We start from the raw sequence: 27,070 nt of genomic DNA, 5'->3' as shown, positions 1-27,070 counted from the left end.
TTTGTGTCAAGCATGAGATCATCAGCAGATGAGAAACTCCTGGGGGGAAGGGGGGGGGGGGTTGGCATAAGTTGGTCATTTGTAAGTATAGTGAACAAGATTGGGGCCAGTACACTTCTTTGAGAGAGATCATTTTTCTCTAAGCTCCACTGGCTGTGTTGTGTCAACGCAGAACCTACAGTACTGAACAAAAATAGTGATGAGCCTGGTTAGCTCAAAATTTTCAATCACAGTGTGAAGTTCAGTTAACCTTAGCTAACTGTTGATGGTGTCATACACTGCTGATACGTGAATGAAATAAAAACAGCAACTCGGAGTACCTCGGGCAACATCGGAGAATGAATCGGAAGCACCTATCAGCTGAGCCTTTCAGACTAGTCTTTTTCAAGGACGCAATTAACAATCGTGTCAGTTAATATACGAGGTATTTCAACAGCTAAAGAAAACTGCTACAAGATCTAGCGCCCCCATTTACAGCAGGGGGTTACGGGAAGAGCGAATGCGTGCTACTGGCCACTGTCCATCACGAGAAAGAAAGAAGGAAAGAAAGAAAGGTGGGCATTCAGTGTTTAATGTCATGTCGAAGACAAGGTCATAGGAACACAGCACAAGTGACATAGGAGTAATGAATCACCTTGTACTTTGCAAAGGAACCACCTAGTGATTCAGAGAAACCACAAGGAAGCTAAACCTGGATGGCCAAATGGGGGTTTGAATGCCAGTCCCCCCAAATGCTTATCCCGTGTGTTGAACCATTGTCACCTTACTCGGTTCAAGGGAGGAATCAACAGCAACGATGAGGGCATGCTGAAAAGTGTGGCTTGTATATACTGCCTAGTCTATAAACAAACCTTGAAGATTTATTTTGAGCTTGAATCATACACTACATAGCAAGGAGAGTTCTCAACACGGGAAGCTGCCTGCCTTGGTAAGTAACTTGAGCTACGCTTCCTCTTCTAATTTATTCTCTGTATTGAGCAACTGGAATAGCTAGTGGCTCCTGCAGCATTCGCAAGCACAGTTTTTAATGCAATTTTTTCTAGCCTCTTCTGACAAAAGTTTAAAAGCACTGTATGTAACCATACATGACTGATTGTGAAAGAACTTTCCCTACACCTGTGGTAAGACTGTGGTGCCTTGCTATACACGGGAAACAAGAACACTAGAAGTGTGCCGATCAGCATGCAACAGTCAACTGAGGAAGCTGCTGCAGATCAACGGGTTGGAATTGGTCAGAATGCACAACGAGAATGCATTTCTGTGCGAGTGAAACATGCAACCTCTACTTTTATGTGTTTTGCATCAAGTTTGTTATTAGCTCTTAAATGCAAAATTGTTTACTTATTCCAAAACCACGAGTACCATTTTGTATAGGACCTGTTGAAAAAAAAAATTCAATATCCCTCTACACTCTCATTAATATGACTTTTTCAATTATACTTATATCAATTGGTTCTACTAAAAAATTCATCGGTAGAGTAGGAGAAATCTGCCACCAATAATTGTATGTGCAGTTGGTATGATAGTATTAACTGTAGTCACTGGTAATAATTCTATGAACAGTAAAGTGACACCTTTCCTTTTAACTCTATCAGAACTGAAAACACAATACTGTCCAACTTCATCAAATGAAAAAAGTGTGTTTCACATTTTCTATTCTGCTCATCTGTTTAAAGTGTCAGAAATAATTGGTTAAACCAAACAAAATGAAGGACTAGATTTTGTGTATCTCAGTTTCAATGAATTATCTCATATTAAAACTACTTCATTCAAATCTCTCAGGGCAGTCTTTGAAATTGAAAGAAATGAATATATGAAACATAGCTATGGTATGTCAGTGAAAGCCCTCCAACCGAGAAGTTTCGAAAGGTAGTATATTCAGTAAGTGTGCAAAATATTCAACGAACATGTAGCAAATAGTCTTATCATATTAACTGACCAACACAATTTAAGATATGGAAAAGAAATAGCTGAATTTTTGCAGGTCATCATTTCATGGTGGAATGTTTCGAATGTGGAAACTGTCTCCAAAGGTATTAGACTCAACAGCACACTCCAACAACACCCCACAGGCAAAACTTTAGATGAGTGAAAAATGTTCCTCACTGACATCTTGATATGGTTAGAGTACTGGAAAAATGTAAGTCTATATGGTTAGAGTACTCAAAAAATTTAAGTGCTGAGACACGAAAATTACCTCCACGAGCTTATACTACTCTCAGACATACCACTCAAGGCATACTTCAGCCTGCAGATTATTGCATTAAAGAGCTGAACTGGGACTACTAATTGCCTGGAAAATCTGACAGATGTTCTGCAATCCAGATTTAGTCAATACAGGCAACTTGCAGATGTATACCTGTCCCTTTTTCCCCCTAAGGTAAGTCTTTCCGCTCCCGGGATTGGAATGACTCCTTACCCTCTCCCTTAAAACCCACATCCTTTTGTCTTTCCCTCTCCTTCCCTCTTTCCTGATGAAGCAACCGTGGGTTGCGAAATCTTGATATTTGTGTGTGTGTGTTTTTTATTGTGTCTATCTACCAGCGCTTTCCCGTTTGGTAAGTCACAGCATCTTTTTTTAATATCAATTATTGTCTTACATTGAGATACCCCCTGATCATACTAAAAGAATCATTGTTGAGGATATACCAGATGATACAAGCATTTTTGATCATAATTACTGCAGCTACAGACCCACAGTTAGGTTTTCTGGAGAATTAAAAGTAACAGAAATCTCGGTAATGTACTCCCAGCATTGTCTTACTGACAAACACTGCAAGTTAGTATTGTCACTCACTGTTTAAGATTAAACTGTGATGATTGCAAACAATTTTTACTTAGGGATGATATGTCAATTCCTCAGTTAAACTGTGTACTTACAAACCTAAGTAGGGGACGTTTGAAATATTCCACTGAAACACCAGTGCTTTTACTGACATATATGATTTTAAGAAATATGTTGATATCTGAAAACGAGATAATTTTTCAGAGCTTAAGTAATCATCCACAAACCATCACTGAATTTGTTCTTGAACTTACATTGGTAACAGAAAATTGTGAAGGTACAACTGACTGTGATGTGAATGTCTCAGTGTTTCTATATAAAAATATTATTTGGAAATGTGTAAATGTTTTAACTACTGCACATTTAAAAACATTCCAAATATTCTGAACTGTTCATACCCATGAAAATCACACATTTTTTTCAAAGACATGGGTAGCTGTTTTTACAAATGTGATTGTTAAATATGATATGTACCAAATAAATCAGACAGCAGTTACCTGTTTTTAAATATTTATGTCTGATTTCTGCACATAGAATTGTGTGCGTTTTCCCTGTTAACAAACCTCATTCACATATCAACTCAAAATGCGCTAATTTTATGAGCAATGTTATGTTACGTTTTTCCCCTGTTAAACAACCTCATTCATATATAAACTAAAAACTTACTGATTTTATGAGCCATACAAATCTTTTGGTGTTTTCTGCGATACATTTCAATTGCTGCTTGGCTGTGATGTCATGGTCAGTTGTTTATCCTTGCCTCTAGCTGGTGTTAGTACAACCTAGGTTATCAAATTCTGAGCACTATCAATAAATGGCAGAGTAGCAAACCACCATTGTCGAATAACACTGACTGGAGAAATTCAACCCCAGTAAATACAGAGGTGGTGGATAGTAATACTCGTGTTGCGCTTCAATCGGCGCTAAATAGGGCTATGGCCACGAAATGAAAATGTTAAGGTACAACAATGGCACGGTTGGAAGAGCTAGTGCAAAATGCTAACCCCTGAAAATTCAGTAATTCGTCTGTGCCACAATCTGCAATACATGACAAAGTAGAAGGAATTGACGTTACGTGTGATTTTAGACGCAAGCGCATCGCGTAATGCTGTTGGGACAGCAGTGTTCAAAACAAAATTGGACAGAGCCAATATCCTGTAAAAATAATAGTCATACTATCGGAACTGCAGGATGACGATCACACAGTGTAAGACTCCAGACACGGCTCAATGTCGCGCTGGGAAACGTAGCAATTGGAAGCAACTTCCTAGTCATTTCAAACCTGGTTGTGGATTGCACTGTAGGGCTTGGCCTTCTGAGGAACAAGGGTGCAATAGCCGACTTTTCTTCGGGCAAGTTCCACCTCATGAGCAACAGCATTCCAGTTTTGGTAAAATTATTCAGCAAATGCTGACAGGGAATAAGGACTAACTGGTTGGATAAAGATACCAAAACATTCAAAAGACCACTGCCCAAAACAACAAACATTCTGTCTCCGCTACGGTCGCAGGTTCGAATCCTGCCTCGGGCACGGATGTGTGTCATGTCCTTAGGTTATTTAGGTTTAATTAGTTCTAAGTTCTAGGCGACTGATGACCTCAGAAGTTAAGTCGCATAGTGCTCAGAGCCATTTGAACCATTTGAGCCATTATGTCTCTACATGAGCAAATTCAATATGAAGTCTCAGAATCCAATGCATTGTCACAAGCACAGATACTGTCATTGTCTCTATTCGATTCAATGAGTGAGGAGATCTGCTGCCGATTAAGAAATTAAATGAATGCTCCAGTGGGATATAACTGAACCATCTCCATAATGACTTAAAGAAATATGTGACCTGACCAGATTGGTGCACTGTACTGCATCTGCAGAAGCAATTTGAGCAGCAGCTGGCACCAACTGTTACAAATCGGTTACTTCAAGGACAGATCCAAGACATGCAACCTGCAGGTTGCATGCATTTCACTGGCTCCAAACCACCAGCACCTGCTACTTCAGTGTTAGAGCTCATTGTACGGTTGGGTGGAGGTCTGTTGAGCTTTTTAATGAAAGCTGGCTCTGCCTCAGTGCCAGTGATGGCCACGGGTTGGTAAGGAGAAGGCCAGCTGAGAGGCTGCAGCCAACCTGCCTGCATGCTACACATCATCTGGGGTGTAATTTTGTATGACAGCAAGAGCATTCTCCTGGTTATCTCCACACCCTGACTGCAAATTTGTACACCAATCGGGTGATTTGACCTGTCGTGCTGCCTTTCATCGACAGCATTCCGGGGGTTGTTTTCCAACAGGATAACACTCACCCACATACCGCTGCTGTAACCCACCGTTCTCTACAGAGTGTTGACATGTTGCATTAGCCTGCTCAATCACCAGGTCTGTCTCCAACCGAACACATACGGGACATCATCGGATGACTGCTCCAGCATCATCCGCAAACAGCATTAACTGTCCCTCTACTTACTGATGAAGTGCAACAGGCCTCGAAGCCCACACCACGTACTGACATCTGGCACCTGTACAACAAAATTTGTGCATTTTTGCATACTTGCATTCAACATTCTGGCAGTTACACCAGTTATTAATGTACAAGCATTTCACATTTGCACGGGCCTAACTCTTGTTTACATTAACACGTTATCTTGGAATTTTAATCACTTACATATGTTATTGAGATAAATGCATTCACGAAATTCCATTAATCTACAGCAATTATTTTTTTGTGTTGTGATTTTCTTTTATCAGTGTATATTAATGTACTGTACTTCAAGAGCCCCCAAACCGCTTTTCACAATTACTAATTATTGTATCAATTGCGTAACTCAGAGTTACAGGCTTCATTCAGGTTTTGCCTGGTTTTCCTTGAGCTATGCTCGAGTGAAGAAGAAAATTAATAATACAGGAATAAAAGAGAGCCAGTTCTGAGCCACACAATTAGACATAGGAAAATCACTGTTGGCAATACTCTGGAGTGTTGCATACATTCAATATCAAGTCATTTAACATGCATGTGCACAAGACCTTACTGTGTGTGTCGTTAATCGAAGAGCATTTTTCTAACTGTAATTCAATTGTGAGCCTATCCTATAACAAAACAACAATGAAATGATAAAATATTCTGGTCTTCAACCATTAAATTGCAAGCAAAGAAAGGTAGCAGCAACATTTGCTTTTCAATGGTATCTGCTCCCATGGAGGGCTGTGTAGCAGGTCACATTTTCAGTGTGTAAGCTTCAGGCAATCAGAGTGTTAGTGCAGTAGTGATCTTTTGTGTTCCATGGAATTGTTCACATGGCTATTATCACAGGTTTGTATGGATTACCATAAAAGGAGGAGATTACTTGCAAGCATACAGATGTGAAAAAATATTCTGTTTGAGTACCCTGCCTTACCAGTTTTAATTAATTGTGAATATATGATTGAAATGGAATAAATGTCTCACTAGACATACATGGTAAAACTTAAAATTAAAATTATCTTATATGCATTTTAAATTATTGGTGAGAATAACTGGGATTTCAACTCTCATTATCAAGTTGTGGCATGGTGTACTAGTGATCTGTTTCAACCTACACAATCTGACTTCAGTGATCTTCTCCTACCAGTTTTGACAAATTATCCCAATCATAAGCTGCCTAACTGGCACACCTTCCACATGGTGCAGCTATCCACCAGCCATCAACTTTGACTTTAAAAGAACTATTTTGAAACAATTACATGAAGTGAACTACAATAACCAAATAATCAGAATCCAACCAAAATATTATTAGATTGTAAAATTATACCACCCAAAGATAATATGAGAGAAATTAGGACTTGTATGGAAGCATATGTAACGGATGGAGGTGTATGTGACAGAAAACAGTTGTTTTTACCCTCATTCTACTTGAAAGGAGAGCACGAAAGGAAACGCCGTGCACCATATGGTGGCTTGCTGAGTATGTAGGGGATAGACACACAACAGTATTTTTTACTTATTTTTCTTGTTTACAAGAATTTTCTTAAGAGTAGATATAATAGTCTGACTGTGGAATATAATAATATAATAAGAAAAGAACTTATTGATTTAAAAAAACACAAATCATAAAATGGTATCAGTAACACCTCAGACGAGTGGAGTGATGAGCAGGACGATCAGCGTAAAATTAATATCCGTCTTTCATATGACATAACTCATCTGTAACTTCCTGCTTCACCTTTCCTCCTCCTAGGCTTGTACTGTTCACACACACATATTAATGTAAATGTGTTTGAACAGTAATAACTACAGAACTGACTTCCCAAACTGTGCAATACTTTTTTTTATTTCATAGTAATAATACCCTTTGAATGATGCCAACAGCAGAGTTTTTTTCTTTATTCTCCTCTTGCAAAGATTGTATTGGGCGAAGTTTGCTCGGTTGCCATACTGGCTGAGAACGATTGTTTTATCGTGTGATGAATCAAATCGTGCACTCGGTTGTATGTTGTCACAAGAGGTAGAAGGTGTAGAACATCCAGTAGCTTATGCATCGAGACAACAAAATTCTGGAGAAAGAAATTATTCCACCGTGGAGAAAGAGATATTACGCCTTATTTATGCAATTACTTAATTCAAAAGTAATCCGTTCAGTAAAAATTCTAGATACTAACAGATCATAAAGCATTAAAATGGTTGTTGGGGTTAAAGGACCCTTCTAGTATGTTGATGCGATGGGCAGTACGACTCGATGAATTTGATTTCAAAGTTACACATAAAGCTGGGAAGAAGCACAGATATGCGGATAGCTCAAGTAGGAAAGTAGCAGTATTACATATTTGCAGTAAAGAGCATACGGAATGGAAAGATGTAATGAGAGTGGATGACGAATGTAAACAGTATTTTAAGCAGACACAATTATGTATACAGGATAGATACATAGAAACCAAATCGGCATCGCAGGTAGTGATACCAGCGTAGCTAAGCAATAGTGTGTTACAAGAAACTCTTGATAATATGTTAGCAGGTCACGGAGGTTGCAGATCTACCAATGGGAGAGTAGCAGAAATGTATTGGAGGAGGAATAGGCAGATGGATGTAAACCAGTATGTGTAGAATTGTACACAGTGTGTGCAGAGAGCAGATTTGTGTCGAACAAGAGTACCATTGCAGAGGTTACCTGAAGCATAGCACCATTCGAATTTTTGGGGATTGACGATTTAGGCCCACTCAATAAAACATTCACACGGAATAAGTACAATCTGACAATCATAGATCATTTCTTAAGACATGTAGAAATGGTCACGGTGCCAAACCAATAGGCAGCCACAGTGGCACAAGCACTTGTGAATAAGTGGATACTGAAGTTTGAAGTGCCTGAAACAATAGTAACAGACCAGGGAAAAAACTTTATATCAGATCTATTAAAGGAATTGTGTAGGTTATTGAATGTGAAGAAGTTAAGGATGAGTTCCTTCCATCCACAAGCCAATGGAAGAACTGAAAGAGTTCATAGGAAAATCGGGAAGATGCTTGATTGCTATGTTGACTTGCATCACACCAACTGGGATGTCTATTTGAAACATGTTCTCTCTGCCTACATCCCAAAACAGCGTACGAATACAGGAGTATCACCATACAAAGTAGTACATGGTTGCAAAATGCCATCAACCTCTCAACATATAGAAAACAAAGAAAGGGAAGACTGGAAAGTCTGTTAAGGAATTTCTCAGAGTGATTAGGGAAATCTGGAATAGAATATGGAGGGCAAATACACACGCACTGGAGAAACAGCAAGAAACAGTGGGCTGTACATCAAAATGCCACAGCATAAGGTCGGTCAGTGGGTGACGCTATCAACTTTGTATATGCAGAAGGGAAGACAAAGAAGTTTTCTCCAAAGTACCTGGAGCCATACCAACTGGTAGAGACTACATTACCAGTAAATGTTATGATCCAATTGCTGATGAGAATGACAACTGTGCAAGAAGGGTGGTTGCAATCTTTTGAAGGGAGTCCAAAAGTTATTCCAGAGATAGGAGATGCAGACCAGAAATGGAGAGAGCGGAGGAAGGTAATTAGAAGGTAAACAAGAGGCTGTGAATGAAATGGTAACAAGGAACCCATGTGGATTACTAGAGGATAGTCACTTAATATTTTTTTAGGTTAGGTATATGTTGTTGTTGTTGCTCACCAGATGGTACAGTCCTGGGACTGGTTTGATGCAGCTCTCCATGCTACTCTATCCTGTGCAAGTTTCTTCATCTCCCAGTACCTACTGCAACCTACATCCTTCTGAATCTGCTCAGTGTATTCATCTCTTGGTCTCCCTCTACGATTTTTACCCTCCACGCTGCCCTACAATGCTAAATTTGTGATCCCTTGATACCTCAGAACATGTCCTACCAACCTGTCCCTTCTTCTAGTCAAATTGTGCCACAAACTCCTCTTCTCCCCAATTCTATTCAATACCTCCTCCTTAGTTATGTGATCTACGCAGCTAATCTTCAGCATTCTTCTGTAGCACCACATTTCAAAAGCTTCTATTCTCTTCCTGTCCAAACTATTTAACGTCGATGTTTCACTTCCATATGTGGCTACACTCCATACGAATACTTTCAGAAGTGACTTCCTGACACTTAAATCTATACTCGATGTTAACAAATTTCTCTTCTTCAGAAACGCTTTCCTTGCCATTGCCAGTCTACATTTCATATCTTCTCTACTTTGACCATCATCAGTTATTTTGCTCCCCAAATAGCAAAACTCCTTTACTACTTTAAGTGTCTCATTTCCTAATCTAATTCCCTCAGCATCGCCCGACTTAATTCCACTACATTCCACTCGTTTTGCTTTTGTTGATGTTCATCTTATATCCTCCTTTCAAGACACTGTCCATTCCATTCAACTGCTCTTCCAAGTCCTTTGCTGTCTCTGACAGAATTACAATGTCATCGGCGAACCTCAACATTTTTATTTCTTCTCCATGGATTTTAATACCTACTCCGAATTTTCTTTTGTTTCCTTTACTGCTTGCTCAATATACAGATTGAATAACATTGGGGAGAGGCTACAACCCTGCCTCACCCCCTTCCCAACCACTGCTTCCCTTTCATGCCCCTCGACTCTTATAACTGCCATCTGGTTTCTGTAGAAATTGTAAATAGCCTTTCGCTCCCTGTATTTTACCCTTGCCGCCTTTAGAATTTGAAAGAGAGTATTCCAGTCAACATTGTCACAAGCTTTCTCTAAGTCTACAAATGGTAGAAATGTAGGTTTGCCTTTCCTTAATCTTTCTTCTAAGATAAGTCGTAAGTCAGTATTGCCTCACGTGTTCCAACATTTCTACGGAATCCAAACTGATCTTCCCCGAGGTCGGCTTCTACCAGGTTTTCCATTCATCTGTAAAGAATTCGTGTTAGTATTTTGCAGCTGTGACTTATTAAACTGATAGTTCGGTAATTTTCACATCTGTCAACACCTGCTTTCTTTGGGATTGGAATTATTATATTCTTCTTGAAGTCTGAGGGTATTTTGCCTGTCTCATACATCTTGCTCACCAGATGCTAGAGTTTTGTCAGGACTGGCTCTCCCAAGGCCGTCAGTAGTTCTAATGGAATGTTGTCTACTGCCGGCCGAAGTGGCCGTGCGGTTAAAGGCACCGCAGTCTGGAACCGCAAGACCGCTACGGTCGCAGGTTCGAATCCTGCCTCGGGCATGGATGTTTGTGATGTCCTTAGGTTAGTTAGGTTTAACTAGTTCTAAGTTCTAGGGGACTAATGACCTCAGCAGTTGAGTCCTATAGTGCTCAGAGCCATTTGAACCATTTTTTTGTTGTCTACTCCCGGGGCCTTGTTTCGACTCTTGCCTTTCAGTGCTCTGTCAAACTCTTCACACAGTATCGTATCTCCCACTTCATCTTCATCTACATCCGCTTCCATTTCCATAATATTGTCCTCAAGTACATCGCCCTTGTATAGACCCTCTATATACTCCTTCCACCTTTCTGCTTTCCCTTCTTTGGTTAGAACTGGGTTTCCATCTGAGTTCTTGATATTCATACAAGTGGTTCTCTTTTCACCAAAGGTCTCTCTAAGTTTCCTGTAGGTTAGGTATATATTAAGTATAATTACTATAAGGAGCTGTGGAGCAGCAATGAATTCAAGGGGAAGGAAAGTGATAGGTGAGGTGCAGAGAAGGCGAGATGATGCAGCTTGGAGCGGGATTACTGGTCTTCATCGGGATGGAAGTGTTATGGAACCGGCACCTGGAAGGGGGAGTGCTGTTTGCCAAGCAGGAAGATGGAGTGATCGCCAGTCATCACTGGGTGACACAGGTGGTATTTAACACGTGGGAGATATGTAACAAAGTGAGAAGATTGGGAGAAGCATTTGACAGATTCCATCTGAAAATGGAAAGGCACGGGATACTTTAAGGAAGTGCCGAGGTAGGTGAGAGAGCACACAGAGCATAAGAGAAATTAAGAAGTGAGCTGAACTGGGGGTTATTCCACTTACGCAAAGGAAGTTGGGTCGGATCGACGCTGGAGACTGGCTTACGAAAACAACATTTGATTCTGCTGATGAGGAAGACATTCAGAGGGTGAATGACACCATAAATGATGTTAGGCAGTTGGCAAAAGGGAACAAAGCTGCGAGTGACTGGCACACTACACAGATTAGAAGTTTAGAGAAGGACAAATTAAGGGCTTATTTCAATAGTGGTACAAGTCCATTACCTCCACTTTTCTGCCTATAATGCTTCTGAAATTAATGATCCAAACCAACAGAAAGGAAAGTTCATCTCTAGCATGATGCCATGTGTTTGAATATTTCTGGTATCTCAACTGCAGATTTTTAAGCACTCATTTAACTTTGGGACTCTGTATCTCACAATGAACAAAAATGGACTTGTACCACTATTGAAATAAGCCCTTCATATTAAATAACACATGACTGCTACAACAACTTGCTGGAGAAGTAATGTGGTATGCCAGAGCTACAAAAGAGGCAGTTAATAACAATATCAGCAAACCACAAACCGAAGTAGAAATTTTAGATAGTGAAGTAGTAATGACAAAGTGGTTGCAGTCTGTAGAAGATAGTGTTTGGGAGGCACAAAGGAAAGTAATAGAACTACAGGAGGCTATGCAGCAGCCTGTAAGAGGTCAGCTAGGGGTAAGCTTGTTGTCGCCAGAGCGGTATCTGGAGGGTCTAAGAAAGTACAGAAGGATTTATCAACAGAGTTGGGGCTGGTGTTAGAACCTGAGCACAAAAACTTACCTTTTTATTTCAAGATAGCCACAGTTTCGGTGAGAACTGATGGAGCAAAAGTTTACTTCTGTTTCTATACCAGTAGCAGGGAATCAAGTACATTATGAATGCTACATAGTTCGTGCACATTTTGTCAAGTGAGGGACATTGAAGAAACTTGTAAGAGTAAAAACTCAGAGACTATTATTAATTGCAAAAAACAGGGAAGGTACGTGTAAATGTAGAAAGCAAAGTTAAGTAAATGCCATGGCAGGGAAATTGCAGTCTGTCCGCATATGGTAATAAGAGAGGGGCAGGTTTCTGCACAGTAAAATTGCTAATGGGGCAAAAGGAGGTAAGAGAATGCAATAAAGAAGTAATCGAGTCAGAATCGTACTTTCAGCAGGTCGAGGCACGTCAGTTATACACTACCTTTGGCCAGATGGCAGTAGTGGCTAATTGTTTCGAGCAGGGGAAGCTTATGCCAGCAAATAAACTAGAATTAAAAGGAAGTGGTTTGTTCTTAAATGGAACAAGGTGCGAGATAAGGGGGCCCAGTTTCCATCTGCCTGCCACAATTTCAGAGATAACTTACCTGAATATTTTGCAGCTTCGTTTGTATTGAGCAGAGTAACCCGTGGAAATACTACCTGCCACAAATCTAACCAACTTAAATCAGACTCTAGGGCCAGAATTAATGCAGTCTATAAACACGATTTTGTACCAAGAGGAGGGAAGAGTCTCCCTGGAAACCTTAGTGCAGCGTGCAAATTTATATCGGGAAAATCAGAACCAGAAAGAGACAACATCGATTATTGTCATACCAACACTGCAGCGACACTTGTTCTTCTGAGTGTAGTCTGCGTGTTGGTACGTAGAAGATGAAGCACAAGACAGAGTTCAGACCCAGCTGTCATTCAGATACCTGTGGATCGGATACTCAGAGCATAAAAGCAGCAGAAGGATGATGAATGCGCAAGGGGATAGTATTAAGGATAATTGATTCATTTTAGTTTGTAAGTTTGGAATAGAAAGTTAGAGGTAATTGTGCAACAAGCCTAGTAATGAAATAAGTTCCACGGTGTTTGAGTTAAGGAGCTGGGCAAGGGACCCTGTAGAAATGTGTAAGATCAAGTGATAGGGCTAAGGGAACCAATTGTTAGAATAATTCTCAAGTGGCGAAACAGGGTCATAAGGGCCAGTTGCCAGGAACTCTAGTATGAAGAATAATCCAGTTTGGTCAGCCTGAAAAACTGGGTCTCCATAAAAAGGAACAAAAATTATGTCACAGCAGAAATGAGTTGGACCAGAGCCAGCCGCAGACAGGCAAGAGTGTCGTGTGCTGCAAAGCAGAGCCAGCTGGGTGTGGTATAGCAACAGTTGACACTGCAATATGCTAGTGACAGAACAGAAGCTTTTCCTCACTTGCCGCCAAAGGATGTGCTTAGAGTACATGCCTTAAGCCGTGAATGACCATAGTCTGGAGTACTCCGCCATTCGTGTAAAAATATTCTCATCTCAGTATCACAGCCTACACCATGAACCTGTGACACTCAGGGCAAGATCTGAGAAATCAGTACGGGGTCTGCTGTTCGACTGCAGGACGGGGTAGTGTGCCCTGTGTTGTGAGAGCAGCTGCTGCCGGAGCAGAGAGCTGCCTGCTTGCTGCAGGGAGGTCACGGCTGCATCCACGGTATCATCAGGTGCACTGCTGCGCTATAAATTACAGTCACAGCTGGAGATCTCGCTGACAGCGGCATTCGATTGACGTCGTGCTCTTTGTGCTGTCAGCAATGCCAGATGTCTACTGTTTCATGTGAGAGGCAACTGGACACTTCTACCAAGCTGTTCCTGATGTACTACAGCTGAGAGCAGGAATAAAGAAGTTAATTAAACAAATCTACAAGCTAACACTTGGTTCAAGAATCATGAAAGAAGGTTGTATACATGGAAGAATCCTGGAGATACTAGAAGGTATCAGATAGATTATATAATGGTAAGACAGAGATTTAGGAACCAGGTTTTAAATTGTAAGACATTTCCAGGGGCAGATGTGGACTCTGACCACAATCTATTGGTTATGAACTGTAGATTAAAACTGAAGAAACTGCAAAAAGGTGGGAATTTAAGGAGATAGGACCTGGATAAACTGAAAGAACCAGAGGTTGTACAGAGTTTCAGGGAGAGCATAAGGGAACAATTGACACGAATGGGGGAAAGAAATACAGTAGAAGAATGGGTAGCTCTGAGGGATGAAGTAGTGAAGGCAGCAGAGGATCAAGTAGGTAAAAGACAAGGGCTAGTAGAACTCCTTGGGTAACAGAAGAAATATTGAATTTAATTGATGAAAGTAGAAAATATAAAAATGCAGTAAATGAAGCCGGCAAAAAGGAGTACAAACGTCTCAAAAATGAGATCAATAGGAAGTGCAAAATGGCTAAGCAGGGATGGATAGAGGACAAATATAAGGATGTAGAGGCTTATCTCACGAGGGGTAAGATAGATACTGCCTACAGGAAAATTAAAGAGACCTTTGGAGAAAAGAGAACCACCTGTATGAATATCAAGAGCTCAGATGGAAACCCAGTTCTAAGCAATGAAGGGAAAGCAGAAAGGTGGAAGGAGTATATAGATGGTCTATACAAGGGTGATGTACTTGAGGACAATATTATGGAAATGGAAGCGGATGTAGATGAAGATGAAATGGGAGATACGATACTGTGCGAAGAGTTTGACGGAGCACTGAAAGGCATGAGTCGAAACAAGGCCCCGGGAGTAGACAACATTCCATTAGAACTACTGACAGCCTTGGGAGAGCCAGTCCTGACAAAACTCTAGCATCTGGTGATCAAGATGTATGAGACAGGCAAAATACCCTCAGACTTCAAGAAGAATATAATAATTCCAATCCCAAAGAAAGCAGGTGTTGACAGATGTGAAAATTACCAAACTATAAGTTTAATAAGTCACACCTGCAAAATACTAACGCGAATTCTTCACACATGAATATAAAAACTGGTAGAAGCCAACCTCGGGGAAGATCAGTTTGCATTCCGTAGAAATGTTGGAACACGTGAGGTAATACTGACCCTACGACTTATCTTAGAAAATAGATTAAGGAAAGGCAAACCTACGTTTATAGCATTTGTAGACTTAGCGAAAGCTTTCGACAACATTGACTGGAATACTCTCTTCCAAATTCTAAAGATGGCAGGGGTAAAATACAGGGAGCGAAAGGCTATTTACAATTTGTACAGAAACCAGATGGCAGTTATAAGAGTCGAGGGGCATGAAAGGGAAGCAGCGGTTGGGAAGGGAGTCAGACAGGGTTATAGCGTGTCCCCGATGTTATTCAATCTGTATATTGAGCAGGCAGTAAAGGAAACAAAAGAAAAATTCGGAGTAGGTATTAAAATCCATGGAGAAGAAATAAAAACGTTGAGGTTCGCCGACGACATTGTAATTCTGTTAGAGACAGCAAAGGACTTGGGAGAGCAGTTGAACAGAATGGATAGCATCTTGAAAGGAGGTTATAAGAAGAACATCAACAAAAGCAAAACGAGGATAATGGAATGTAGTCGAATTAAGTCGGGTGATGCTGAGGGAATTAGATTAAGAAATGAGACACTTAATGTGGTAAAGGAGTTTTGCTATTTGGGGAGCAAAATAACTGATGATGGTCGAAGTAGAGAAGATATAAAATGTAGACTGGCAATGGCAAGGAAAGTGTTTCTGAAGAAGAGAAATTTGTTAACATCGAGTATTGATTTAAGTGTCAGGAAGTCGTTTCTGAAACTATTTGTATGGAGTGTAGCCATGTATGGAAGTGAAACGTGGACGATAAATAGTTTAGACAAGAAGAGAATAGAAGCTTTCGAAATGTGGTGCTACAGAAGAATGCTGAAGATTAGATGGGTAGATCACATAACTAATGAGGTGGTATTGAACAGAATTGGGGAGAAGAGCAGTTTGTGGCACAACTTGACTAGAAGAAGGGATCGGTTGGTAGGACATGTTCTGAGACATCAAGGGATCACCAATTTAGTATTGGAGGGCAGGTTGGAGGGTAAAAATCGTAGAGGGAGACCAAGAGATGAAGACTGTAAGCAGATTCAGAAGGATGTAGGCTGCAGTAGGTACTGGGAGATGAAGAAGCTTGCACGGGATAGAGTAGCATGGAAAGCTGCATCAAACCAGTCTCAGGACTGAAGACAACAACAACAACAACAACAACAACTGTTGTCCTGATGTCTCATTTCATTCTCTATGGGTGACAATCTGGGGGTCATCTAACAACATTTTCAGAGGCTTTTTTCCCCCATTAAGCAAACTATTTCGAGAAAATAGGTATCCATTAGCACTGCATCTGCTGTTGCTAATTCTTTTTTTTTTTTTTTTTTCCAGATCTCCATGGATGCAACTGACATATCACTGCTGCAAAACAGAGCATGCTAATGTTGCTTAACTATAGAGTGACAGATGTTCTTCATTAACCATTTTGTGGCCAATATAATTAATTACATCTCAGAATGCGACATCATTCACTAGTCATTGTCCAAGACTTATAGGAAGTCAAAATACAGTGTAATAAACTGAAGTTAGTTTTAAATGAGATTTTTATATAGCACAAATGCGTGATTCAGATTGTGATTCAATGTGTACTACAAGATTACTGTAGATCCTTAACAACTAAAAATGCAGTAAAATAGTAATATAGCCTATATCAGACCACCAATGATACAAGTAGCTTGCAGTCAAAGACTACAACAAGTGTGTGGGTATGCGTAAGAATCTGAAAAAGAAATTTAATTAAGGTAACTCACCATATAACAAAAATGCCAAGTCGCAGATAGGCATAACAAAAGGAGTGTCAAACAAGTAAGCCTCTGACCAAAAAGGCCTTCATTGAAATTATAAAATGCACGCACAAGCACAGACTCTGGCCTCGGCAGAAATACACGGGATAAGACACAGAAGCAGCAGCGGCAGCCTCGTAAGAAGCCTGACATACCTGGCTGATCCTGTTAAATCCATACTGCTTAAATCTTTCATCGTAAAAGGGTACAGAGTTACGAGAAATGTAGAATGGCTCCCACGGGTCCTTCCACAGAACTTCAAATAATGGTGACAGACCCTGGGATGGCGACTCCTTCTGCCATGCTTCATAATCTGTATGCACCTGCAACAATATTAAAAAATACAAACTTGCACCCATATCATCAAAGTTATCATAAATTAACATGGTAGAAGACAAGAATTTACAAGAAACAATAACAGAGGAAAAATTCAAAGTATTTACTACGGTCTGCAAAATTTGAGGAGACAAGAGGGCTTATGGCACCCTTTGCAGCCTGTAGCATTCCATCTCCTAATGCTATATGCTGACTCTCCATAGTGACTAGGATAGTGAAGATATAAGAACACTAATATTTGAGGTCACAAAAATTATTATTTTTATTCATTTGTAATTCCGAGCCCAACAATTTTCACAATAAAACTCAACGAACTGTGAGTATTATAACTCTTGCACTGAAATTTTTGATCACACATGTTTCAAACACAGATGAGCGACTTCATTTTGCAATCTGGCTGTCAGTCACTCATGCTCAGTTCAAATTTTAATTCAACTGTCAGGTCAATATGCTAGCTCAGTTTTTTTCTGTGACTACCACCATGTTTCAAAATGAGTTCCTACAAATGCAGACAGCTGTAAAACTGTTTTTCTAAGACCCACTGTTGTTGGTAAGCAATATGCTTTTCTTGTTGTTGTTGTTGTGGTCTTCAGTCCTGAGACTGGTTTGATGCTGCTCTCCATGCTACTCTATCCTGTGCAAGCTTCTTCATCTCCCAGTACCTACTGCAACCTACATCCTTCTGAATCTGCTTAGTGTATTGGTCTCTTGGTCTCCCTCTACGATTTTTACCCTCCACGCTGCCCTCCAATGCTAAATTTGTAACCCCTTGATGCCTCAAAACATGTCCTACCAACCGATCCCTTCTTCTAGTCAAGTTGTGCCACAAACTTCTCTTCTCCCCAATCCCATTCAATACCTCCTCATTAGTTACGTGATCTACCCACCTTATCTTCAGCATTCTTCTGTAGCACCACATTTCGAAAGCTTCTATTCTCTTCTTGTCCAAACTAGTTATCGTCCATGTCTCACTTCCATACATGGCTACACTCCATACAAATACTTTCAGAAACGACTTCCTGACACCTAAATCTATACTCGATGTTAACAGATTTCTCTTCTTGAGAAACGCTTTCCTTGCCATTGCCAGTCTACATTTTATATCCTCTCTACTTCGACCATCATCGGTTATTTTACTCCCTAAATAGCAAAACTCCTTTACTACTTTAAGTGTCTCATTTCCTAATCTAATTCCCTCAGCATCACCCGACTTAATTTGACTACATTCCATTATCCTCGTTTTGCTTTTGTTGATGTTCATCTTATATCCTCCTTTCAAGACACTGTCCATTCCGTTCAACTGCTCTTCCAAGTCCTTTGCTGTCTCTGACAGAATTACAATGTCATCGGCGAACCTCAAAGTTTTTACTTCTTCTCCATGAATTTTAATACCTACTCCGAATTTTTCTTTTGTTTCCTTTACTGCTTGCTCAATATACAGATTGAATAACATCGGGGAGAGGCTACAACCCTGTCTCACTCCTTTCCCAACCACTGCTTCCCTTTCATGCCCCACGACTCTTATAACTGCCATCTGGTTTCTGTACAAATTGTAAATAGCCTTTCGCTCCCTGTATTTTACCCCTGCCACCTTCAGAATTTGAAAGAGAGTATTCCAGTCAACATTGTCAAAAGCTTTCTCTAAGTCTACAAATGCTAGAAACGTAGGTTTGCCTTTTCTTAATCTTTCTTCCAAGATAAGTCGTAAGGTCAGTATTGCCTCACGTGTTCCAACATTTCTACGGAATCCAAACTGATCTTCCCCGAGGTCGGCTTCTACCAGTTTTTCCATTCGTCTGTAAAGAATTCGCGTTAGTATTTTGCAGCTGTGACTTATTAAACTGATAGTTCGGTAATTTTCACATCTGTCAACACCTGCTTTCTTTGGGATTGGAATTATTATATTCTTCTTGAAGTCTGAGGGTATTTCGCCTGTCTCATACATCTTGCTCACCAGATGGTAGAGTTTTGTCATGACTGGCTCTCCCGAGGCTATCAGTAGTTCTAGTGGAATGTTGTCTACTCCCGGGGCCTTGTTTCGACTCAGGTCTTTCAGTGCTCTGTCAAACTCTTCACGCAGTATCTTATCTCCCATTTCGTCTTCATCTACATCCTCTTCCCTTTCCATAATATTGTCCTCAAGTACATCTCCCTTGTATAAACCCTCTATATACTCCTTCCACCTTTCTGCCTTCCCTTCTTTGCTTAGAACTGGGTTTCCATCTGAGCTCTTGATATTCATACAGATGTGGATTCTGACCACAATCTATTGGTTATGAACTGCAGATTGAAACTGAAGAAACTGCAAAAAGGTGGGAATTTAAGGAGATGGGACCTGGATAAACTGAAAGAACCAGAGGTTGTACAGAGTTTCAGGGAGAGCATAAGGGAACAATTGACAGGAATGGGGGAAAGAAATAAAGTAGAAGAAGAATGGGTAGCTCTGAGGGATGAAGTAGTGAAGGCAGCAGAGGATCAAGTAGGTAAAAAGACGAGGGCTAATAGAAATCCTTGGGTAACAGAAGAAATATTGAATTTAATTGATGAAAGGAGAAAATATAAAAATGCAGTAAATGAAGCAGGCAAAAAGGAATACAAACGTCTCAAAAATGAGATTGACAGGAAGTGCAAAATGGCTAAGCAGGGATGGCTAGAGGACAAATGTAAGGATTTAGAGGCTTGTCTCACTAGGGGTAAGATAGATACTGCCTACAGGAAAATTAAAGAGACCTTTGGAGAGAAGAGAACCACTTGTATGAATATCAAGAGCTCAGATGGCAACCCAGTTCTAAGCAAAGAAGGGAAGGCAGAAAGGTGGAAGGAGTATATAGAGGGTTTATACAAGGACGATGTACTTGAGGACAATATTATGGAAATGGAAGAGGATGTAGATGAAGATGAAATGGGAGATACGATACTGCGTGAAGAGGTTGACAGAGCACTGAAAGACCTGAGTCGAAACAAGGCCCCGGGAGTAGACAACATTCCATTAGAACTACTGATGGCTTTGGGAGAGCCAGTCATGACAAAACTCTACCATCTGGTGAGCAAGATGTATGAGACAGGCGAAATACCCACAGACTTCAAGAAGAATATAATAATTCCAATCCCAAAGAAAGCAGGTGTTGACAGATGTGAAAATTACCGAACTATCAGTTTAATAAGTCACAGCTGCAAAATACTAACGCAAATTCTTTACAGACGAATGGAAAAACTGGTAGAAGCCGACCTCGGGGAAGATCAGTTTGGATTCCGTAGAAATGTTGGAACACGTGAGGCAATACTAACCTTATGACTTATCTTAGAAGAAAGATTAAGAAAAGGCAAACCTACGTTTCTAGCATTTGTAGACTTAGAGAAAGCTTTTGACAACGTTAACTGGAATACTCTCTTTCAAATTCTGAAGGTGGCAGGGGTAAAATACAGGGAGCGAAAGGCTATTTACAATTTGTACAGAAACCAGATGGCACTTATAAGAGTTGAGGGACATGAAAGGGAAGCAGTGGTTGGGAAGGGAGTGAGACAGGGTTGTAGCCTCTCCCCGATGTTATTCAATCTGTATATTGAGCAAGCAGTAAAGGAAACAAAAGAAAAACTCGGAGTAGGTATTAAAATTCATGGAGAAGAAGTAAAAACTTTGAGGTTCGCCGATGACATTGTAATTCTGTCAGAGACAGCAAAGGACTTGAAAGAGCTGTTGAACGGAATGGGCAGTGTCTTGAAAGGAGGATATAAGATGAACATCAACAAAAGCAAAACGAGGATAATGGAATATAGTCAAATTAAATCGGGTGATGCTGAGGGGATTAGATTAGGAAATGAGACACTTAATGTAGTAAAGGAGTTTTGCTATTTAGGGAGTAAAATAACTGATGATGGTCGAAGTAGAGAAGATATAAAATGTAGACTGGCAATGGCAAGGAAATCGTTTCTGAAAGTCGTTTCTGAAAATATTTGTATGGAGCGTAGCCATGTATGGAAGTGTAACATGGACGATAACCAGTTTGGACAAGAAGAGAATAGAAGCTTTCGAAATGTGGTGCTACAGAAGATTGCTGAAGATAAAGTGGGTAGATCACGTAACTAATGAGGAGGTATTGAATAGGATTGGGGAGAAGAGAAGTTTGTGGCACAACTTGACTAGAAGAAGGGATCGGTTGGTAGGACATGTTTTGAGGCATCAAGGGATCACAAATTTAGCACTGGAGGGCAGCGTGGAGGGTAAAAATCGTAGAGGGAGACCAAGAGATCAATACACTAACCAGATTCAGAAGGATGTAGGTTGCAGTAGGTACTGGGAGATGAAGAAGCTTGCACAGGATAGAGTAGCATGGAGAGCTGCATCAAACCAGTCTGAGGACTGAAGACCACAACAACAACAACAACATTGGGATAGGGGAAGAAAGTGTTTGCAGAATACTGAAAGTGTTGGCGTTAAAAAAGGTTTGTGCCAGGTGGGTTCCCAGGATGTTGACAGTGGCTCACCAAGAAACACGAAAAACTGTATTCAGCGAATTTTTGGAACAGTACGAGAATGGTGGAGATGAATTTCTTGGAACAATTGTGACAGGTGATGAAACAAGGCTCCATCATTTTTCACCTGAGACGAAGAGGCAATCAATGGAGCGGCATCATGTAAATTCACCCAAGAAAAAAAATTCAAAACCACGCCTTCTACTGGAAAAGTTATGGCTACGGTGTTTTTCGAATCCGAAGGACTCTTGCTTGTGGACATCATGCCAAGTGGAACCACCATAAATTCTGATGCATATGTGACGACACTGAAGAAACTTCAAGCTCGACTGAGTCGTGTTCGACCACATCGGCAAAAGCAGGATGTTTTGCTGTTGCACGACAATGCATGACCACATGTCAGTCAAAAAACCATGGAAGTGATCACAAAACTCGGATGGACAACACTGAAACACCCGCCTTATAGTCCTGACCTGGCTCTATGTGACTATCATCTCTTTGGGAAACTGAAAGACTCTCTTCGTGGAACAAGGTTTGAAGATGATGACTCCCTTGTGCACGCTGCCAAACAGTGGCTCCAACAGGTTGGTACAGAATTTTACCGTGCGGGTATACAGGCGCTGGTTCCAAGATGGCATGAGGCAGTTGAGAGGGATGGAAATTATGTGGAGAAATGAAAATATTGTTCATACAGGATATATCTACGCACTGTAAAACTTTCAAACATGTAGAATAAAAGCTGGATTAAAAAAAAATAGTGTGCATTTCTTTTGGAGTGACCCTTGTAAATTCAGGCAACCTCCATAAACCGATACTGGCATAGTGTCAGTTAACAAGCTCAAAAATACCAAATTACACAGCACTCTGTAATGCTTCTGTTTGATGTGGGTGTAAAATCAAATCAAACAGAAAGAAGATGGCAGTGTCTAAGGACAAAAAGTTAGATGAAATGCAGAATGGAAAGGAGAATTGTTGAGAAAAATTGTTACTGAATTTTGTGTTGGAACTTGAATAGTGAAAGACTGGAAGAATAAACAGAAGGAAATTAAAGACTTTTAACTCCAAATGATGATTCCCGGTGATGAAGTTACTGCCATTTGTTCACCTGCAGACAGTAATAGTGAAGACATATTGTCAGAGGAAGCGATGCTCATTATGACGATATAACAACACACAGAGAAGCAACAAAACAGCCGGACAAAATAAAGACTTGTTTGGAGCACCAAGGGTTTTTGCTTGAACTATGTACTTTGGCTGAACTATGAAATGCCTGTGTAATTGTGCTGCATATAAACAACATATGAATGAGATTTATGAGAAACTTACTAATTATATCACCTTTATAAAACTGACTGTGTTTTTTCCAGTATCTCATCAAATTTTCCCTGAAAAATAATGTACAATTTGCTTGCCCATGTCAAAACAAATTTAATCTGTGTGGCATTTAAGCACTGTCACTCTAAATTTTTTCTGAATTTATTGATTCTTCTCATTCATCTGTAATTGTGTGACAACAGCCTCACCGAGACTGCATAAACGAGATTCCACTGTACATGATTTGCTAAATGTCAGTGATACGTTTGTTAAACACTGATGTTTAGTGAGAAAAATTTTGTTTTGATGGTAGACAACTTAGAAAAAAGGGCAATTATGAACTGAACGATTGGAAAATATCTTTCCCAGATGTCAGATGGGGTGAATTGTAGGGACATTAATTGGGACACAGGGTGGGGTAGGAGCAGCAACATGCTGGTACACAATGTGTAGGTTTGCTACTCTCATCAAGCACCCCCACTAAGTGGCTGCTGCAGTACTATTTATTATCTGTGTTTTGCTTTACCCAACAATACATACCATTAAATGATATACTGCTCTAGACAAACTTGGGACTGCTCCAGCAAAGAGAAACATAAAATTTCATTTCAAATAAAATTTTGTCTGGATAAAGAACAAATTTAAATTTTTAGTTTACATTGTGCATTACATTTTATCAGGCTATTGGGGACTTCAGAATTGGAAATGGAGTCAGGATTAATGGATTTTTTGCTGTTTTCAACAATATCTGTACAGGCAACCTTTGAGAAACAATATATTAATTTAACCTAAGTCAGTGCTTTAACCCCTGAACATACAGAATTTTTTACAAATTATGTTCATAAAACAGGACTCTGTGTTAATGAAAAGCATCCTATAATGGAATGACATTACATATAGGCACATAAAGATAGCTTTTAAAGCTAAAAACAATCAATTACAAATGTTTGAAGATCACCAATAATAAAACCCCAATTGTACTTATGCAATGGACTGTGACTAAAGTAGCCCAGTGTAAATATGAAGATGAACCATGTATTGCACAATGGTATTCTGTGAACGGAAATCTTGGAGCAGCTGGGTGTATCACAGTAACTGTATTTGTTTCATACCACTGGGGAGTACTTGTCAGTCAACTGGAGAACTTTCATCCCTTTCAGCCTCTGATGAAGCAATGTATCACATTTTTCTTGCCTTTCTGAACCACTAAATTCAATGTCAAACACAGGATAAATATAATAGAGGGAAACATTCCACGTGGGAAAAATATATCTAAAAACAAAGATGATGTGACTTACCATACGAAAGCACTGGCAGGTCGATAGACACACAAACAAACACAAACATACACACAAAATTCAAGCTTTCGCAACCAATGGTTGCTTCATCAGGAAAGAGGGAAGGAGAGGGAAAGACGAAAGGATGTGGGTTTTAAGGGAAAGGGTAAGGAGTCATTCCAATCCCAGGAGCGGAAAGACTTACCTTAGGGGGAAAAAAGGACAGGTATACACTCACACACACACACATATCCATCCGCACATACACAGACACAAGCAGACATTTCAACCATGAAAGAAGATTCTCTAACACAAAAATGAGCAAGTCTGACCACCTTTATTACAATGATGATATTCCACTGTTTCGCACTACACTGAGAAATGTCTGCTTGTGTCTGTGTATGTGCGGATGGATATGTGTGTGTGTGTGTGTGCGAGTGTATACCTGTCCTTTTTTCCCCATAAGGTAAGTCTTTCCGCTCCCGGGATTGGAATGACTCCTTACCCTCTCCCTTAAAACCCACATCCTTTCGTCTTTCCCTCTCCTTCCCTCTTCCTTGATGAAGCAACCATTGGTTGTGAAAGCTTGAACTTTGTATGTATGTTTGTGTTTGTTTGTGTGTCTATCGAGCTGCCAGCGCTTTCATATGGTAAGTCACAGGATAAATATAGCTATTCATGTTTGGATGTGTAAATAACAATACATGACAAAGACAAACCACACATTATGTTGTCGAGTATCCAAAGCTGCCCACAGTAAAGACAGTATGCAGTGGCAACCGTCAACCAAAACAGAAAAGCAGGCTACAAATTTAGGACCAGATGCTCTCTAGCAACCAAAACTTAACTATCAGTGCTGAGTTCTGAAATGAATATAATTCCCCCCCCCCCCTCCCCCAACCACAAAAGTCTGTTCTTATATTGTCAGAGTATACTCAATATTTTAAGTTTCTGTCAAAATAATAAATACGAGATAACTTAGAACTTAATGCTAAGTGATTAAAATATGTTAAGTGATTAAAGAATATATATATATATATATATATATATCGCTGAAAAACTTCTGAATTTTTGTTGGTTTAGTTAGGCTTCACCTTGTATTTGGGGTATGATTTCAGTAACATAAATGTACAGGGTGATTCAAAAAGAATACCACAACTTTAAAAATATGTATTTAATGAAAGAAACATAATATAACCTTCTGTTATACATCATTACAAAGAGTATTTAAAAAAAAATTTTTTTCACTCAAAAACAAGTTCAGAGATGTTCAATATGGCCCCCTCCAGACACACGAGCAATATCAACCCGATACTCCAACTTGTTCCACACTCTCTGTAGCATATCAGGCGTAACAGTTTGGATAGCTGCTGTTATTTCTCGTTTCAAATCATCAATGGTGCCTGGGAGAGGTGGCCGAAACACCATATCCTTAACATACCCCCATAAGAAAAAAATCGCAGGGGTTTCTTGGAGGCCAGTGATGAAGTGCTCTGTCACGGGCTGCCTGGCGGCCGATCCATCGCCTCGGGTAGTTGACGTTCAGGTAGTTACAGACAGATAAGTGCCAATAAATAATTGATTGTGGAATTTGCAGCTCTCTGCTAGCTCTGCGAGTCGATTTTCCTGGGCTGCGAACAAATGCTTGCTGGACGTGTGCTACATTTTCATCACTCGTTCTTGGCCATCCAGAACTTTTCCCTTTGCACAAACACCCATTCTCTGTAAACTGTTTATATCAACGTTTAATACACCACCTATCAGGAGGTTTAACACCATACTTCGTTCGAAATGCATGCTGAACAACTGTCGTTGATTCACTTCTCCCGTACTCAATAACACAAAATGCTTTCTGTTGAGCGGTCGCCATCTTAGCATCAACTGACGCTGACGCCTAGTCAACAGCGCCTCAAGCGAACAAATGTACAACTAAATGAAACTTTATAGCTCCCTTAATTCGCCGACAGATAGTGCTTAGCTCTGCCTTTTGTCGTTGCAGACTTTTAAATTCCTAAAGTTGTGGTATTCTTTTTGAATCACCCTGTATATACAATAATGATATCTAATAATGTAAATTACCATAATTATCAGCATCTAAATATTATTATTAAAATTATTATTATTATTGTTGTTGTTGTTAGTAAAACTATCCAGAGACTGGCTGTGGACATATCACTCACTATATTTCAGAAATATTTTAGTCTTGGATCAAAAGCACCACCATTATGAATGAAACCTTGCTATGCTGCAACATTGTAGAACTGTTTCTACAACCAATTTTACGTCTATCAGAAAGATGAAGGAAAAATAAAGTCATTCAACAGAGTTTGTTTTGTTGGTGATAAATGCACAGTAGTTACTTAGTGTTATAGAATTCTACTGAATTCTCCACTCTTTTTGTAAACCAGAGATGGTTGAGCAGTTGATATGTACCAAATCTACTACTTATGAAGGAAGGCTCTTTGTTCATCATTATCAAAATTTTCACATACTAAAAGTATCTTCTGATGTAGCATAAGACACACTTTCAGCTACGACATAGAACTATTTGCAATTATCAGTATCTTCTCGCATCACTGTTTTACTTATTTTCACTTTATCAGCTTGTTCGTGTGATTCTAGTTTTCATATGTGGTTTCCCTTTTAGAAATTATCCCCAATATTCGTAACACTTATTTGCAGTGACACAATAGGTTCTGTGGGGAATAGCTTCCATGAGCTAGTCCCGTAAAGCCCGATACAAGAGCAGTGTGTAACTTACTTTTTGACTGTTGCTTTGAAAAGAATTTTGAAGCAACTGAACTGTCACATTTCAAGTACAAG

The 27,070-nt window shown here is 39.9% G+C and overlaps 1 protein-coding gene across 1 annotated transcript in view; it reads right to left on the bottom strand.

Annotated features, from left to right (window-relative positions):
- LOC126209819 (beta-1,4-glucuronyltransferase 1-like) overlaps nucleotides 1-27,070 on the bottom strand; it is a 91,090-nt gene that overhangs the window by 1,897 nt on the left and 62,123 nt on the right. Inside the window, exon 6 of the mRNA XM_049938952.1 lies at nucleotides 17,003-17,170. Within this exon, the coding sequence (XP_049794909.1) occupies nucleotides 17,003-17,170 (168 nt within the window). The remainder of the gene's footprint in view (nucleotides 1-17,002; nucleotides 17,171-27,070) is intronic.

This window comes from Schistocerca nitens, chromosome 10, assembly GCF_023898315.1.
Source record: "Schistocerca nitens isolate TAMUIC-IGC-003100 chromosome 10, iqSchNite1.1, whole genome shotgun sequence".
In the NCBI taxonomy this organism is placed as follows: domain Eukaryota; kingdom Metazoa; phylum Arthropoda; class Insecta; order Orthoptera; family Acrididae; genus Schistocerca; species Schistocerca nitens.
This window is presented reverse-complemented; position numbering and strand designations above follow the sequence as displayed.